The 17,198-nt window shown below is 37.2% G+C and overlaps 8 protein-coding genes across 8 annotated transcripts; 2 read left to right on the forward strand and 6 right to left on the reverse strand. All coding sequences in view use genetic code 12, as the record gives it.

Moving 5' to 3' along the window:
* Positions 1–151: 151 nt before the first annotated feature.
* Positions 152–2,575, forward strand: DASC09_000070 (M28 family metallopeptidase; the record flags this gene model as incomplete). Its single annotated transcript, XM_064993610.1, has 1 exon — positions 152–2,575. One exon carries the CDS (start codon positions 152–154, stop codon positions 2,573–2,575), a length of 2,424 nt encoding a protein of 807 aa, XP_064849682.1.
* Positions 2,576–2,917: 342 nt separating this feature from the next.
* Positions 2,918–4,564, reverse strand: DASC09_000080 (uncharacterized protein; the record flags this gene model as incomplete). The annotated part of the gene is made up of 1 exon (XM_064993611.1): positions 2,918–4,564. One exon carries the CDS (start codon positions 4,562–4,564, stop codon positions 2,918–2,920), a length of 1,647 nt encoding a protein of 548 aa, XP_064849683.1.
* A 248-nt stretch (positions 4,565–4,812) lies between these two features.
* On the forward strand, positions 4,813–5,682 carry SEC65 (RNA-binding signal recognition particle subunit SEC65; the record flags this gene model as incomplete). Its single annotated transcript, XM_064993612.1, has 1 exon — positions 4,813–5,682. The coding sequence occupies one exon, from the start codon at positions 4,813–4,815 to the stop codon at positions 5,680–5,682; it is 870 nt and encodes a 289-aa protein (XP_064849684.1).
* Positions 5,683–5,874: 192 nt separating this feature from the next.
* PRT1 (translation initiation factor eIF3 core subunit b) lies at positions 5,875–8,091 on the reverse strand (the record flags this gene model as incomplete). Its single annotated transcript, XM_064993613.1, has 1 exon — positions 5,875–8,091. The coding sequence occupies one exon, from the start codon at positions 8,089–8,091 to the stop codon at positions 5,875–5,877; it is 2,217 nt and encodes a 738-aa protein (XP_064849685.1).
* A 384-nt stretch (positions 8,092–8,475) lies between these two features.
* Positions 8,476–11,220, reverse strand: EFR3 (Efr3p; the record flags this gene model as incomplete). The annotated part of the gene is made up of 1 exon (XM_064993614.1): positions 8,476–11,220. The coding sequence occupies one exon, from the start codon at positions 11,218–11,220 to the stop codon at positions 8,476–8,478; it is 2,745 nt and encodes a 914-aa protein (XP_064849686.1).
* Positions 11,221–12,340: 1,120 nt separating this feature from the next.
* ARO9 (aromatic-amino-acid:2-oxoglutarate transaminase) lies at positions 12,341–13,774 on the reverse strand (the record flags this gene model as incomplete). Its single annotated transcript, XM_064993615.1, has 1 exon — positions 12,341–13,774. One exon carries the CDS (start codon positions 13,772–13,774, stop codon positions 12,341–12,343), a length of 1,434 nt encoding a protein of 477 aa, XP_064849687.1.
* Positions 13,775–14,743: 969 nt separating this feature from the next.
* On the reverse strand, positions 14,744–15,505 carry DASC09_000130 (uncharacterized protein; the record flags this gene model as incomplete). Its single annotated transcript, XM_064993616.1, has 1 exon — positions 14,744–15,505. One exon carries the CDS (start codon positions 15,503–15,505, stop codon positions 14,744–14,746), a length of 762 nt encoding a protein of 253 aa, XP_064849688.1.
* Positions 15,506–15,788: 283 nt separating this feature from the next.
* On the reverse strand, positions 15,789–16,607 carry DASC09_000140 (uncharacterized protein; the record flags this gene model as incomplete). The annotated part of the gene is made up of 1 exon (XM_064993617.1): positions 15,789–16,607. One exon carries the CDS (start codon positions 16,605–16,607, stop codon positions 15,789–15,791), a length of 819 nt encoding a protein of 272 aa, XP_064849689.1.
* Between the last annotated feature and the right edge of the window lie 591 nt (positions 16,608–17,198).

Consider the following 17,198-nt stretch of genomic DNA (forward strand, 5'->3'; position numbering starts at 1 on the left):
ATATGTTCTTCTACTGCTGAATATTTTGTCAACGATGAGGAAAAAAAAAATTTTTTAAAAAAAAAAAAAAAAAAAAAAAAAAAAACTAAGAGCACATACTTTTCCTCCCCCAGCTTTTAATTGAGCCACCCCGGTATCAAACCAAGGCAATATGGAAGAAAAATCACAATTTTTGGTGCCATTGGCAGATAAAGTTTCCAGAAAGCCCCGGAGATCATGGCCATGGGAAAAATTCCTCGGGTGTGCTTGTCTTTTGCTCCTTTTGTACCACACCAACCACCAACAACCCCTGATCTCATCGCCGCCATCGTTAGCAACCTTATCGGAGCGCTACCTCAACGTCTTATCTGCCACCAATCTTGCTGCCAAATGGTCCTATGAGTTCACAAAGGCACCTCATTTAGCAGGAACAAACATCGAGCTAGCCAATTGGCAAAAGAAGAAGTTTGAAGACTTTGGGTTATGTAATGTGGAAACTGAGGACTTTGACGTTTATTTGAACTACCCAAGTAAAACATCTTTAAAGTTGATCGATGCCAACAGCGATGAGATAATTTATCATCCAACCCTTAAGGAAGACCAGCTTGATGAGGATCCTACCACCAATAGTCCTGGATTGATACCTGCTTTCCATGGCTATTCTGCTTCGGGGAATATCACTGCTAAATATATTTATGCCAATTACGGTACGGTTGGTGATTTCCAGAAGCTAATTGACAACAATGTCAATATAACCGGTAAAATTGTGATTGTTAGATACGGTAAAATTTTTAGAGGCTTGAAGGTCAGATTTGCTCAAAACGCTGGAGCCGTAGGTGTTTTAATTTATTCTGAACCTTCGGATGATGGGGAAATTACCGTCGACCATGGGTATGCCGCTTATCCCAATGGTCCAGCAAGAAACCCATCGGCTATTCAAAGAGGATCTGTTCAATTCTTATCCCAAATTCCTGGAGACCCAACTACGCCTGGCTGGCCTTCCAAAGGCGATGATATTCACAGGGTTGACCCGCATCACAGTATTCCAAGTATCCCCTCTTTGCCTATTAGCTATTCAGAAGTAGTCACAATCTTGAAAGCTTTGAATGGTCATGGTTTAAAATTTGATGGTTGGGAAGGGGACCTTTCGGAAGTTAACTACAATATTGGACCAAACCCTGACTTGCTGTTGAACATGTTCAACCTTCAGGATTATAAAATCAACAAGATTTTTAATGTTTATGGAGAGATTGAAGGTCATCTAAAAGACGAAGTCATTTTGCTTGGAAATCACAGAGATGCATGGATCAAAGGTGGTGCTGGTGATCCAAACTCTGGGTCTGCAACAATGATGGAAATTATTAGAGCATTGCATGAGTTGCAGATGACTGGCTGGAAACCCTATCGCACTATTCGTTTTGCTTCCTGGGATGGTGAAGAGTACGGTTTAATAGGGTCAACGGAATTTGGTGAATTATACCACAAGGAGCTTCAAAAGAAAGTCATTGCCTACTTGAACCTCGATGTTGGAACCAGTGGCAGTCATTTGAAATTGCAAGGCTCTCCACTATTGTATAAGCTTCTTAATGAAAATGCGCAGAAGATTAAACACCCAATTTATAACAAAACTTTGTTTGATCATTTCTATGAGAATAAAAAATTCATCTCTATCTTGGGAAGCGGCTCTGACTTCACAGTGTTCTTGGAGCATTTGGGTATCGCTTCTATCGACCTTGGCTTTACCCCAGCCAACAAAGATCCAATTTATCATTATCATTCAAACTATGACTCTTATCATTGGATGAATAAGTTTGGTGACCCTGGATTTAAATTACACAATACTATGGCTAAATATTTGGGGTTGGTTACTTTGGACCTTGTTGAGAATAAAATTTTGAGATTTGGGGCCATTGAAAACAGTGAACTAATTAAAGAATTCTTTGAATTAACAGTGAAAAAAGTACCTTGTCATTGGTTGAATGAACCTACAAATTACGAATGGACTCTTGTGGGAACTTGCTGTCGTCAACTGAACTTGCCTTTTGAAAATAGTGTCCTCGACGAAGAGTTTGACGATTTATTGCAAGCCTTCAGTGACTCTGGTGTGGTTTATGATAACTGGAATGATAATTCACATTATTGTGATCTTGCAAAAATGAAGGAAAAATCTTTGAAAGAGATTATTTCTTTAACAAATAATTCCATCAACTCTTTTATTGGGACATCCTACAAAATTGAAGCCCGTATGGTGGATTTGAAATTTGAGTTGGATGATCTTGAACGACGTGGATATTCTCCATGGAACCCAATTTATCGTTGGAAACTTAGTAGAATCATGGCTAAAATTGCAGCAGTAAACTCGAAATTGAAGTTTGTTGAGCGATACTTCCTATACTACAAAGGTTTGACTGGTAGAAAATGGTTCCGTCATATCATTTATGCTGCTGGAAGAAATACCGGCTATTCTGGTCAAGTGTTTCCAGGCTTAAGTGAGGCCATCGAGGATGATGACATGCATGAATTTGTGAAGTGGTTGTTTATCATCAATTCAAGCATCAGAAAGGCTAATAAACACTTAAAATTGATGAGTGAATGATGATGATGATTTTTTTTTTTTTTTTTTAGTTTTGGGGGATTTTTTTTTTTTTAGTTATTCTTCGTATATTTAAGTTCAGTAACGAGGGCTAGTTAGCTTTCAGTTGGAGGTTTTTTATGTTTATATTTATCATCTAGTTTAACAAAATTGACATGGGTATTTCTGTTGTTTTAAAGAAAAATTATTAAGTGTTGTTTACTTGGAGATGTTTATTTAGGAGCTTGTAAGCATATAAATTACAGCAAAAACTGTATCACCTTGTAATTTGTTTATTTAGCCCAAAATACCAAAACAAAAAAAAACGCTTATCCTAGATTGTCTTGCATTGAAAACTTTACTTTCTCATATAACAGCTTTTTTATCCTCTTCCTTCTTTATCACGACTTGCGCAGTATTATAATCCCGTTCGTCATCTCCTACCTCTACGCGTTCCTCTACCTTTCCCTGTAATTTCTCTTCAGTCTCTATGTCTCTGCTATAATCGTGAGCTTTGACATTTCTGTCTTTTGCATTGGAAATACCATTATGAATTCTAGAAGCTTCCAAAGGCTTATTTTTCTTAGCTATACCGTTATTTTTTCGCGGTCTTATATGCTGAAAAGTCTTTTTGATATTCAGATCTTTTAAAATAATCGGATCAATCATCAACCTGCAGGATTTCATCCTCCGTTGGATACGAGCCATAAAGCATGGGGGACGCAAATTACTATGTTCTAAAAGGCCTCTAGCCAACAGCGCCCTTGTATCTTCAAATTTCCGTCTTTTGTGAAGCCGCTCTTCATTAGGTGTGCCGCAATCCTTAAACGCATAATGGTTTTCCGTAAATGCCTGATGCTTTGGATGAATGTAATTTCGGGGCGCCTGAACAAATAATTCATGATTCCGCCTATACATTTTACGATAAGCAATATTGCCATCATCATTTGCCAAACAAGAAAAAGTCAAAATGTCCGCCCAGTTCATGGGCTTAGTACGCCGACCAAAAAAACGTTCGCTACCTTTTGGCCAAAGCTGCTTTCTCTGAAGGAGAATATGCTGAAGTAATACATCAAGCCTATGGAATAACGTTTTCATGTGAGGCTCTGAGAGATTCGGAGGAGGCTCAACAAGGGCTTCAAGAGGTTTTGATAACTCCCCTTGATTTTGAAGCTTTTCTGAGTGCAGACTGATTTTCGAGTAGATCAATCGTTGAAAAAGACCATTCAATTCAATCTTCAAATTAGCGTGCGGTGATGAGCCATCTTCAAATTCAAGGCCACACTCAGTACCTTCTTTTTCTCCTTCAGAGGAAATATCCAGGTAATCAAAGGCTTCGTCATCCTCTTCTTCATCATCCTCTTCTTCATTGTCTCCTTCTTCGTCCTCCTCATCCGATACATCCTGTTGATTTTCCATATCTCCTGAATTCGAAAATCCCACAGGTTCAGTGTCACTAAGCTTTGAGGTACTATTATCATAGAATTGTACCATATTTTCAATATTTTCAGAGCGATCATCTGGCAATATCCTTTGCCCGTTAGCATACTTCATTTTATTACTTTCCAAGTTCTCGGGTACTCGATTATTCAACTCCCTTAGATTCGCAAGTATTTTTGTATATCTTCTAACCTGCTCTGGGTTTCCAAATTGTGACAAATATTTAATCGTCATGAATCGTCTAAATCGACGATCAAACTTTGGTCTTTTTCTATCAATCCAAACGTCATCATCTTCATTATTATTTTCAGTACCCGTAGCCCTAGATGCAATCCGCTGCATTTTGAATGGATTATTCTCATCAATATATATTGATGTAGATTTAGGGTCAGGGATGAATTGAAATGGTAATGGCCATGATGTATATTCTTTTTTAGGATGCTCGAACTTATTGTTTAGCTTCATCAAGTACGCCAGGTACAAATGGGTTGTTAAATCTGAACGAAAATCCTCTTCAATATTACGGATAATATCTTGGATATCCAGGAGTTCGCCCTCTGTGGGAAGTTGCATATTAGTTATGCTCTTTCAACCAGTTATATTTGCAATAAATCACTTAAATCCTTATAGAAAATAAAAATCATTTTCTTTTTATGACCCGCTGTTTTGGCTCCTATTATACACCCATTGGGGGTGTGCAGTAGTACCCTCCACACCCCCTATACATCCAAAAAATTGGAAAAAAAAAAGAACAATCGAAAAAGTGAACATTCAACCAGATCAACCTTTAGATAGTGGACTTCCAATATATAAAATCAAAGATGCCTAAACTTGAAGAAATATCCGACGATGATATCGATAATATGGACATGGATTTGGCTCAATTTGACCCATCTCTTAAAACCCACATTGCCCCAAAAGTCCAACCAACAGTAACAAAATCTACAAACTATGATGAGGAGCCTCCATTATTCCCAAATATCCCAATGCAAAATCCTCCAAGCAGTGGCAACAATAATGTTAATGTAGGGAGCTCTGGTGGGAGAACTGGTATTCCAATGCTTGTTGATCAAGATGGTAATCCTGTTTCTGTTGACGAAGCTGACTTTCCGTTGACCTCGCAAGAAGAAATGAAAACACTTCAGATAATCTATCCTTGTTACTTCGATATCAATCGCTCACAAAAAGAAGGGAGAAGGGTTCCAAAGGATCTTGCTGTTCAAAATCCCCTTGCCAAAACTATTTCTGATGCTTGTATTCGCCTAGGATTGAAGACTGTTCTTGAACCTGATAAGACACATCCACAAGATTTTGGTAATTCTGGTAGAGTCAGGGTATTGATCAAGAAGGATTCCCAAAGCATAAATTCAATGGTGAAAAACAAGAGAGTGCTCATAAAAAAAGTTGGTGTTTACCTCAAGAAAAATCCAACCACTTTACAAAGCGTCAAGCAATTGAAATTACCTAACTTTGATCCCCAACTCCAAGCCGCTGATTTCCAACCACAACGTGTACCAAGAGTGAAGGGCTTCAAAATGAATGATATAGTCCCATTACATAGCCCATTCCTTATGGGTCATCCTCAGTTGAAAGGTGTTTATACTAAAGAACCCGAAGTTACAACCAGTACTTCTTCTACACCATCACTCCCGCAAATGCCGAAGAAAAAGATCTTAAAAGTGAGACGTTAAGTTATGATATAATGTTTAAATGTTTATGCTGAATTATTGTATGTTTTTTTTCTTTTTTTCTTCCTTTCTGTTCCTGTTGTACCCGTATTATTATATCGTCTATAAAATCTTAATTTGGATTCTACAAACCATCAATCACAATAAACAAATGAAGTGATATATTATATTAAAACTTTACTAAGAATGAGAGCTTTATTCAATAATCTCGGTCTTTTCTTCAATAATTTCTTCTTTAATTTCTTCAATGATAATATCTTCAACTTCTTCCGAGACATCTATCTTGATATTCAACTGTTGCAATTTGCGTTCAACAGAAGCTCTGTAATTACTCCATTCTTCTAACAATCTACGTCTGTTCAAGATCAATTCCTTAGTAGCCTCACTAGCCTCCATGGCATCCTGTTCATCGAATTGAGCGGAGTACTCACGCAACATTTTGCGGACCTTTTTACGGTCACCACCGGTCAATAAGGTTGCTGGTCTTGGTCTCCAGGCAAATTGCTTGAAGTTGTCAATACCTTCTACAACCAAAGGATGACCGGCAAAATCATAAATCTTGAAACCATTTTCAATCTTGTGACGCCATGAAGAGGACCAGGCAGCCAAGTAACGACCCGATGGGTCCCATTCCAAATTGGTCAAACCAAAGTGGTCAGCATCACCAATTTGTTTGAGGGATGCCTTAACGTTTTCATTCTTCAATTTTTCATCACTGGCCAACACAGTGTTACCATCATAATCCATGTCAAAGAATTCAATCTTAGAATTAGAAGAGGCAATAGCAGCAGCTGCAAGGAATCTACCCTTTGGAGACCAGTTCAAGTTGGTTGAGTGCTTGTTTTCAATACTCTTAAAGTTCTTGTATTTCTTCAAGTTAATAGCAGAAGTAGCATTCTTCTTACCCTTTTTGTTATCAGTCTCCGGAGCATAGAAGTTAATGATATTCTTAGGAATGGCCAAATTGATTGGGCCTTGATCCAAACGGGAAATGGTGACAAAACGATCAGTCTTTGGTTCCCAGGCAAAATTGATCACAGCTTCCTTAAGCTCGATCTTTTCAACTGGAATTTCTTTTTCTTCGAGGTTGAAGAACTCCAAATTGGAGAAGATGGTCTTCTTGGACTTGGTGTGTCTATCAACCTTAACACACAAGTATTTACCCTCATCTTGCCAGTGGAATCTACAGTCAGAAACTTGGAACAAGTTCAGAGTTCTAAGAATTTTCTTGGATGGGAGTTCCATCAAGGTAACTCTGGCAGTTTGGTTAGAAGTTTCTGGAGTCCAGTAAGCAATAACGGAGGACACTTCATCCTTCTTATTAGCAGCCAATTTTACGCCCGCTGGGGCAAATTCGAATTCTTGCAAACCTTCAATCTTGATAAGTTTCTTTTCTAACAAAGCCATGGAGCTTGATTCATAAACGGCCAAAGCATCAGGACCTTTTCTAGCAAAATATTGACCGTCGTGAGACCACTTGATTAATGGCCATTCAATCTTTTTGTTTTGTTCCAAGTTTGGCGGCAAGGCGAAGGATCTAACAGGAATACCTGTAGACAATTCCCAAATGATCAACTTATGGCCTTCATCTTCTGGACCAAATGGGAAAGAGGCTCTAGCTGGATGGTCCGCAGGTGGTAATTTGATTGGTTCAGGACTCAAGGAAACCATATATTTTTCGTCTGGAGAGAAATCTAATAATCTAACTTCTGGGTGGTAGAACTTTCTGATGTTTTCGAATTGTGATCCACCCCAAGATTGGATACCTTGAGGGTGGAGGGTTAACATGTATGAACCTTTTGGAGAAAACGTAGAGAACCCGGTATTGAAATCCAAGCGTTCCATGGCTGGTTCGATATTTTTATGTTTTTGCCAGTTGACAACAAGACTTTCTCCAAAGTTGATCATGAATTGATCTCTAACGCTTTCATCTTGCAACCATGATTTCAAGTAATCAGTTTCTTTGAATTCAGGAACCTTTGGAGTTGGAGCTTCATCATTGACAGCACCTTCAGCCCCATATTTCTCAACATCAGATAACTTATTCAAGAATAATCTGTGCTTAGCATCCAATTTCTTACCGTTCAATGATTTGATAGCTAATTCCGCATCTTTTTCTGTAGCAAATTGCACAAACATGTAGCCAGTAGTTTTACCATTTTCAATTGGCATATGGAAAGCATCGACATCTTCACCAGAAGTCAAACGAGCCTTCACATTAGTGAACAATTTTGTCAACACCTTTTTCAACATCGGGACCTTTGATTCAGGAGCAATTGGAGCCCCGTCAACGACCACATATTCTTCGATACCGGAGTCGGCGTCAACACGGTATTTATCTTCAATATCAGAGAAGTCAACCTCGTTAAGGTCGATAACAACGTCCTCGATACTTAATTCTTCGACGGTCATTATTACCCTAATACTAATTTATTTACTGATCTGTCCATATCTTCAAGCACTCTCTCCCTCTCTTAATGAATATTTTTCATTATCAAAAAATTTTCCCCATTTACATTACCCGGATATCAAAATATCATTATGGGTCGGGTAATAAAAATGAAAAATAAAATAGCTTGAGCCAATTGGTTGGATCAAGAGCTCAGCTTTATGTGGTCAAATGTTTGTAAATGGATAATTTATTGAAAGGAAGAATCAAAAAAAAAAAGATAATCTTTCCAAGAATATAGCCATATTAATAATAATTCTAACAATAAAAATAGCAAGAAACGACAAAACTAAGAATGGCAAAAAAGATTTAGTGAATGAATATAATATTCATTAGCTACTACAACATCACACAAGAAGATTCAACTTTGTGGAAGAAGCCAGCTCATTATTGAAGCACAAACCATCAAGCATCTTATGTAGCCCATCTTGGATTTTTTGAATATCAACTTCTTCTAGTTTATTTTGTGGAGATGAATCAAGTAAATTACTTTTGCTGACCACACTCTTCAAATCATTGACCTTGAACATCGTTCCTGTGTTAGTAGATTTTAAGTTATTGAAAGATGTGAACCCACTAGAAGATAAAAGAGTTGTGTTTCCAGGTATTGTCAAATTGGCTGCAAGGCGCGATGCAGATAAAACACTAGCGTTTTCTAGAATCTTTTCATGTGTAAAATTATTTTGATGTCCGTCTTCTGGTGGTAAAAATGATGGATGCTGTCCGTTGAATACATCGACTATCCATCTATGAGTAATCTCATCCAGATCAAAGAAGTTCATAAGAGAATCCTCAGTGAAAAAAAGGTCAGAAGTAGCAGTTGATGATCTAATAAAAACAGGAATTTTCTTATGCCAGAGATCATTGCTGAGACGAGCCTTAATTTTTTTAGAGACCTCTTCAATTAACTCATCGAATGGATTTGGTGATTGCTCATCAACGGTGTTAGCATTCTTCTGGAACTTCAAATAAAGGTATTGACCTGATTTTAAAAGCAAACTATAAGCGAATGAATCTCTTAGTTTTGCTTTGTCGTCATCAAAATCACTGGTTTGCCAATTAAGGAAGTGGCGTAATATATTGTAAATGAAATTAATACCAAAAATCTCAAGAACCAACACTTTCACGATTAGAATATATTTACATAAATTCTCATTATCAACTGATACCAATATTTTATCAAAATTCTTGAGAAGTTCGTCGAGGAAATTGGAGCGCAACAGATCAAGAATTAAATTATCATAATTTGGCCTTTCACTCTTGAAAACTTGTAGCTTCCTTATTTGGTTACTTAATGAGTGATAATTATTATTGAAATCATCAGCATTCGCATGACCAAGAGCTCTCACAAAATTTTCAGCTTCATCGTGACCCCCAAGTTCGATCACTAGTAATTTGATTAAAACACGATAATATTTCTCAAAGATCTCAGACTCAACAATTTCGCTGCCATTAAGATACATGGAAAATTTTAACCATGCAGTAATGTATACGCTTGCTTTCTGCTTAATCATAGGATATAATAGGTTGCTGGCAGCAGCGACTGAAGACGGAATAGAATTGATATTTTCACCCATGTAGGTTTCAATCCCATCGACTTTATCGTTTCCCTCAGTTTGTTGGCTAGAAGACTTTGAAATACCGCTATCTAAAATTTCATCAATATTTTCAAAGAGGATTGATATTTGGCGTTGGTTGACATTTTCATGTGAAGCAAAAGTGTCATTGATTTTGATGAAGATTTCTTCAATAATATCTCCGATTTGGTCGTGATAATAAATATGTTTTGATAGACTACTAATACATGTCACATAATGGCTTTGAATTTCCGCAACATCTTTTACACAAGTTGGCGATGGTTCCCATTCAACTGCATTTAATTGAAGTGCCAACAAATTTTTCAAAATATCAAGTACTGAGAGACCAATCATGTTAGCACGAGAATTCAACAACCCAGAAATGGTATATGCAAGAATTATTTGATAGCGAAGAAGTTTTGGATCAGGCACATTAACAGCACCATCAATGTCACTAATTCTTGAAAGGCGGTTGATGAGAATGGTAAGGACAAGGAATCTAAGTTGAACAGGGGCATAGTTGACGATAATTTGGATAAGGTAATTAGTCCAGTTTTTCATATCAGTATTATTGGCATATGATTTTATAAAACTATCCACGGCTCGCAAACTGATATTCAATTCGCTACTTACGGCAGAAGAGAAATAAGTCTGAAGGGCAATAAGTGCATCTTCGGCACAATCAGCGTCCGACCATTCAGTGTCCAAATCCACGTTATCTTCGGTAGTATTGTCACGGGCAACGCCATCAAAAACTGAGCGGGCACCGCTAATAGAACCGTGGAATGATACATTAGTTCTGCTCTTCAGCAAGCTCAAATCATTGCGCTTGTAGGCTTTGGATTCAACTCTGTCTAATCTTTCTTCAAGCTGTTCTGTGCTGAAATTTTGATGTAGAACGGATAAAATTAATCCCAAAGACTGGTTGACAATTTGCTCGACATTCTCAGTATTTTTCCCATTAGTTGAAAGATTGAAACCGGCAATATTACTAAGATATTTTGCAGCCTTGATGGCAATGATCTTCCACTGATTGTTTTCCGCAGAATTGGCGAGTTTGGAATTGGCCAAGTCCAAAAACAATTCGCTAGTGTCGATAAACTTAGTGATCAATTCACGATCCCCCACAAATAAGTTTTCATCTAAATGATTACAAAACACTTTGAAAACTTTGAGGGTTGTTTGGGTGAGAATCAAATCCTTAGAGAGTAAAGTTTGGTGAAAGATATTGACACAATTACCAGCGAACACATTCAAATTTTCGGAGCACTTCTCAATTAAGTTCTTAAGAATGAGAAGAGACACCTGAACGTTTCCATAGTGTGAAAAATGGTGTAAGTCGGCAAATGTTTTCTTTTCTAGAAAGGTACCAACTTTTTCAAGTTTGACACGACGTGTAGAAACATAGTACAACAAGTAACTAAGCTCAGACAGGTTAGGTTTCTTGTCGACATCACGACCGGAAGGATAGCATTGAAGAATGAGCTTCTGGTGCTTTGACTTAATTAATGGCATAGCGATATTCTATAGCTGCTTCTGTCGAGCGCAATGTATTTATATAATATGGGTCTCTCTTCTGTAGTCGTCTTACTTAATAAGATCAAAGAAAAAACAATAGACACCCAAACATCGGCACCCATTCATCAGCTGTAGCCTCACTTTCAATTAGAGAAGAGATTGCATTTAAGATATGATTATGGCTTGTTTAAAATAAATGAGTTTATATATCTGAAACAATATAATGTTTTGAGAAATTGCAATATAATTCATGATCGCATGGATTTGTGGAATTACCCAAAAGATTCAGGTAAATGCTTCAACATCGACAGTGTTTATTAATGAGCGGAAGCTTATTTTCTAAAGTAAAAAGCAATCTGTAATATTAACTTGATTTTGTCTTAAAATAATACATAAGGAATAGGCTGTTTAATACCTTTTTAAATAGATTATAAGTATAGAATAGTGGTTATAAGATAAGGAATAAGATAAGGAATAAGGTAGAAAGAGATCAGAAGATAGATAGAAAAGATCTAATAAGTAATTGATTAGGTAATGAATCAACGATACTGGTGGTATATGTTACACAATCTCTTATATATTCATCTATTAACAGGAGTAGTTTGGATGGCTTGGCGATTGGTCTAGAGAGGAAAGATAATTTCACAGACCAAAAAGGGAAGTGCACTTTCAAATTGCAGGCAATTAATAACTGATATTCGTATGTTCTTGAGATGATTAACATAATTATAGAAAAAAAAAAAAGATGAAATAGGTATTCTGAACACGATTCAGGATGGGTTCCTGGTTTATCACATGGTATAGATAAAAATATAATAACTTTATTGTTGAATTTTCCTTTTCATTTATTACAGATACACTCAAAGGTTATCGAATTTTGAATTTCCGCCTATTTGAATTTTAGCTCCCCAGTCCATATTCTGAGTATCAATCATTTCAAATATCTATTTTTCATTCATTACAAAGACCATGTCTTCTTAAGATGCAAGATATATATAGATATAGGGCAAAATTTATACAGTGTATGTTGCACATCTAAAGTAAATAATGAAGGGATAAAACTGGAAGCAAAGAAATAAAAATAAAGGGAAACAAAAAAATAATACAATTAGATATTCTATTGATCTTTTTCGTGCCTTGCGAAATAAATTTGGCAAGTATCAATAAATCTTTTGCCGGCAATTGACAATTCTTCTATGTCTTTGCCTGGGCTAAGTGCCAATCTAACAAAGCTTGCCTTTTGCTTTCCTTCATCCTCAAAACTCAATCTCGATCCCAAGACAAACAAAACGCCTTGTTCTAATCCGATTTTTTCTAATTCATTGAGAGCCTTAGGAACATTGGTCCCTGATTTGAACTTGAACTCAATAGTAAGGAACATTCCATGACTTGGCTCCAAAACATGAAGCTTCCCTGATTTGCAAAGAGTAGAAGCTGAAATTTGACTCATAAGCGCTTGTTTTCTGGCGGTGTATTCGTGCGACAACTTGATAAGCCAGCGGCACCAGCCTTCGAACCCACCAAAATGTTTGTAGATAGAGTAGAAAATCGCTTCAGAAGCACCGGAAGGCTGTTTTGATGAAATGGCGATGAAGAGCTTGATTTTTTCAATGAACATAGAGTTGGTAATGATCATCCCTAAGCGAAGACCAGGAGAACAAACCTTGGAGAAACTCTCAAGACGAACCACTCTACCCTGAGTATCTAATTCTATGTAGCTTTGAGGAACATATTTTTCAAAATAAGTACTGGTGTCAAGGGTTGAATCAAATGGGTTTGGCGCATTGTATGGAGCGAGAGAAAGGTAGCCGTATGGATCATCTTCAATAATAATAATATCGTACTTGCAACTGAGTTCATAAATTTTTTCCCTGGTAGCAAGGGTTTGAGTGGTACCAGTTGGATTTTGACCAGAGGGAATGGTATACAAACATTTTGGGAACTTTTTATCTGGATGAAGGGCTTCCCAGTTCTCAAGAAGGTTTGTAAGATAATCGAGGTCGATACCATCTCCATAGAAATTCATTTCTAGAGGCACTAAATTGGCGCCAAAGCAAGTGATGCTGCTAAGAGTTGGGACAAAAGTGTATTGTTCGACAAGTACCGAATCGTTAGGATCAAGAAACAAATCAAATACTTTGTAAACGGCATCACCAGTGCCAAAGGACACCACAAAATCCCAGTCATTAAACCCTGGAAGATGGCTTTTGGAAACAATTTCCTTGAGGACCGCCTGGAATTGGTCCATCCCATAATCACCACCGTATTGAAAGGCTTCAGCAATGTCAACCTGGTCAGGATGGCTCCTGGCTCTAGGGATAGTGACTTGGCACATTTCCGATTGGGGATCCCTGTAGGTTTGGAAAGGTTCATTGACGACGTTTAGAGAGATGGAATCGACTGGGAAGAACCCATCATGAGGGCAACCAAAGTGCAACGAGATGGGATTTTCATGGGGGGTGATGGACAGGTCCTCTTCATGGTCAAACACGAATTGTTGACGGTACTTGAAACGTTGGGATACGTGGTGTTGGAGTGGGTGCGATTGCATGTTTGGGTTTGTTTGGGTGTTTGGTACAGATAAGATTATGTCAATTTGTTATCAGCAAGAAAAATTGGCGGCAGACACACACACACGCAAAATAGGACAGAATTATAGTGGGTCAGTAAGGATTTAGGAGGAGGGTTAGTAACAAGGGGAAAAGAAAAGAAAATTTTTTCAATGACGAGAAAGTGGGAATGGAAGGAAAAGGTCCCATATTTATTTGCTGTTGGTGAGAATCTGAACCCTTCCGCTAACATACTCTGGGACCGAGCGGTACTTCAGTGTACGGTAGGAGTAACCAGAGAAGCATGGTTATCGCCCAAAAAGTTTTTTAGGCGGGAAAAAACATTAGTGCCACTGGAAGAAAGCAGGAAGAAACACGTTCTACCTGGCAACATGACATTGACACTATAATTTGCAATTAAAAGAGAGATATCATCCCGTAGTTGTTATTTATTTCGTTGCCAAAGGGGGGTACAACACACTTGAAAAATTTGGCAAAAAAAAAAAAAAAGATTGGCGAGCTGTTCGCCTAAAGATAACCGTTGGGAGATAGATATCCCGATAAGAGTTAGAATGAAAAAAGCTAACTGCTGAGAAAATCTATTCTGCGAGGTTTCTGGTTTTCAGAAAGGTGAATTATACTGGTTTCTGATTGATGAATAAGAGTTACTATTCATGCTTATCCTGGTTATAAAAAAAATTATTTATTATTTGCCTTCACACTATTAAATCCCGAACATAAAATCAATTTTGAAGAATTATACTACATCTTATACATCTAAAAACACAATAATATAAAATAATAAGAAAAAAAATGAGAGAATAAATAAAATAAAATATAAATGGCCAATAAATTTATTACGTCATACAAAACCACTGATAAAGTCAACAATTGCAAAAAGTTTCCGCATAGGATAAGATGAAAATCCAGTCAAAATTGTAAAATTAATTAACTATCATGCATTATGAGACTCACAATTTCCAATTATAGCTGACATCATACTTTTCGCACCATTCTTTCGCTACCGAGTAGCCGTAGGCCACCACCTGCTGCGAATCAAGATACGGATTGAACGGCAAATAAAATGACTTAGTAGAGATCTTATCTCGCTCTAGCTTCATAAATAAGCTGTCTATCTTACTTGAAACTTTAGTGTTGTTACTGCTAGCAGCATCTTTGATATCTTGGAGAACCGCATTATTTTGGCTATCAAAATATTCCATTATCGAGGTATTAGTAGTTGAAGAACTGAAATAACCGGTCTGAAATTTGTTACTCAAGGCGTATGTCCTTGGTAAGCTGGCATCAAGCTTGCTATAACTCAAGTAATTTTCGCCTTTGAGGAATGCTGATTCCAAATCTTCGTACGCACGAATAGCTTTGGGATAGTACATTTCGATAAATTTTGAGTTAATTTCACCCAATTCCACTTCATCCTCTGTTGTTGCTTCTCTGCGTTTCTTCAAAGCTTCGATTTCTTCCTTTCGACGCGTATGTTGCGCTGTACGGCGAAGTTGCGTGGCTTTTATGTGATGATTTATCGACGATTTAAGCTGGTAAGCAAGGCCTAGCAATGGGTTCAAATTAGATGATGATGATGAGCTAGAAGTAAGACTACTCTCAAGCTTAGAAATTAGAACTCCGATATAAGGGATAAGACTGGACCATTGTCGATCATTTGGAGCAATATCATCGACACTTCTAATTTGGTCATCATAAATGAATGCCAGCATGAATAATAATAGAGACTCCACAACAGTAATAGTATGTAGTGTTCGATTACGAGGAGCCTCTTTAATAAGCTTGTCTGCTTCATGTTTCTTTGCCGTGGCAAGCTCGTTGAAACTCCTCTTTTTCGACTGTAGTGTGGTTTTAAGCCGCGAAAATATTCTGGCATCTGGCAGTTTTTGGTTATTTTTGGTTGGTAATGAGGGTACCGGAGAGCGTAACGAACGTGCAGGGGAAAGATTTCTGCTAACAGAGCGTTCTTTTTCTTCTCTTTCGCTACCACGTTCTCTAGTTCTCTCCTTTTCTTTGTCTAATCCACGATCTCTTTTTAACTTTTCTTTTCTTTCTCTTTCTCTCTCCCTTTCTCTCTCCTTTTCTTTCTCTCTCTCTCTCTCTCTCTCTCTCTTTTTCTTTTTCTCTTTCCCTTTCTCTTTCTCTTTCTCTACCTTTCTCTTTCTCTTTCACTCTGGATTCTTTATTTCCTTGATCATCATCCAGATCGCTAAAGAATGTTTCTGCATTCTTTCTTTTATCTCCGCTCAATATTTTCTTCTTATTTAGCACAGGGGCTGGTGCTAGCTTAATTTTTGCATTTCTTTCGATCTGCCGAAGCAATCTTGGTTTCATGAATAAACATAACTTAAAAGATAGTTGTTTATTATTCAGTTTGACAATCCAATGATGCGGTCCTTCATCCCTGCGATATTCTACTGGTTCCTCAAAAATTCCCGGAAGTGTAGGAGAAAGCATTAGTTTTGGAATATCGAAATCATCATCATTATCTCCCCCTCCCCCATTAATAGTAAGACTCGAGGGGCCATGAGAATGAGTTCGCGAATAAGATTTGGAATGCGATTTAGAAGTGTTACCTAGTTCCCTTGAAGATTCCCGATCATTCTTGGTCCACGAGGGCAAGGTTGGCGATAGTAAAGGGGGTAAGTCTCCATACTTTGTAAAATTCTCTAGAGTGGCATCGACATTCCAAGTCAGGTACTCGTTTGTCGACGCGAAAGAGCTGTGAGTATTGTTATTACCGGTGGAGCTCAGCTTTTTGACTCTTGAAGAACTATTATTCTCCTTTGAATGTTTCGCAAAAATAGTAGACATTCCATATGTTTTGATCAATCTATTTTTTTTTATTTATTTTTTTTTTTATTTGATTGAGCTTCAAGTTGATTAAGTTTCAGGTAATGTAGTTACTATAAAACGACGGTCTAAATTATGATAGTATTTTTTGGTTAAGATTTCCTGTCTTTATTCCCCTAAATTGCTTGGAATTGGCGCTGAAATGATGTTTGGATATCCGTTGTTGTAGATCAATTAGAATTTCGTTCGTGATTTACAGAAAATGTCAATGTGTGTATTTCTCACCAGAAAAATGGGCCTGCGACAAGACGCAAGTGTCATCTGCATAAGTAACTGTAGGGGAAGATTATCTTTTTTGCTCTCTCATATGTGAGACGTATCACATTTATAGTCTTCAATTATTTATAGATCTTATTATTATTATTATTATTTTTATATATATTATGGAGAGAAAATATTTTTTATTGAACCTACCCGCAAAATTCATAAACATCACATAAAGAAATTATTAAAGTATAAAAATAAGTAAAGCTAGGGGGGAAGAGAGAGAGAGAGAAAGCAGAAGAGAGTAAAAAAGAAGCGAATTCATCAAACAGGCTCTCCTCACTTTCT

The sequence above is a fragment of the Saccharomycopsis crataegensis genome, assembly GCF_037102585.1.
Source record: "Saccharomycopsis crataegensis DNA, jcf7180000000072, whole genome shotgun sequence".
Classification (NCBI taxonomy): Eukaryota; Fungi; Ascomycota; class Saccharomycetes; order Ascoideales; family Saccharomycopsidaceae; genus Saccharomycopsis; species Saccharomycopsis crataegensis.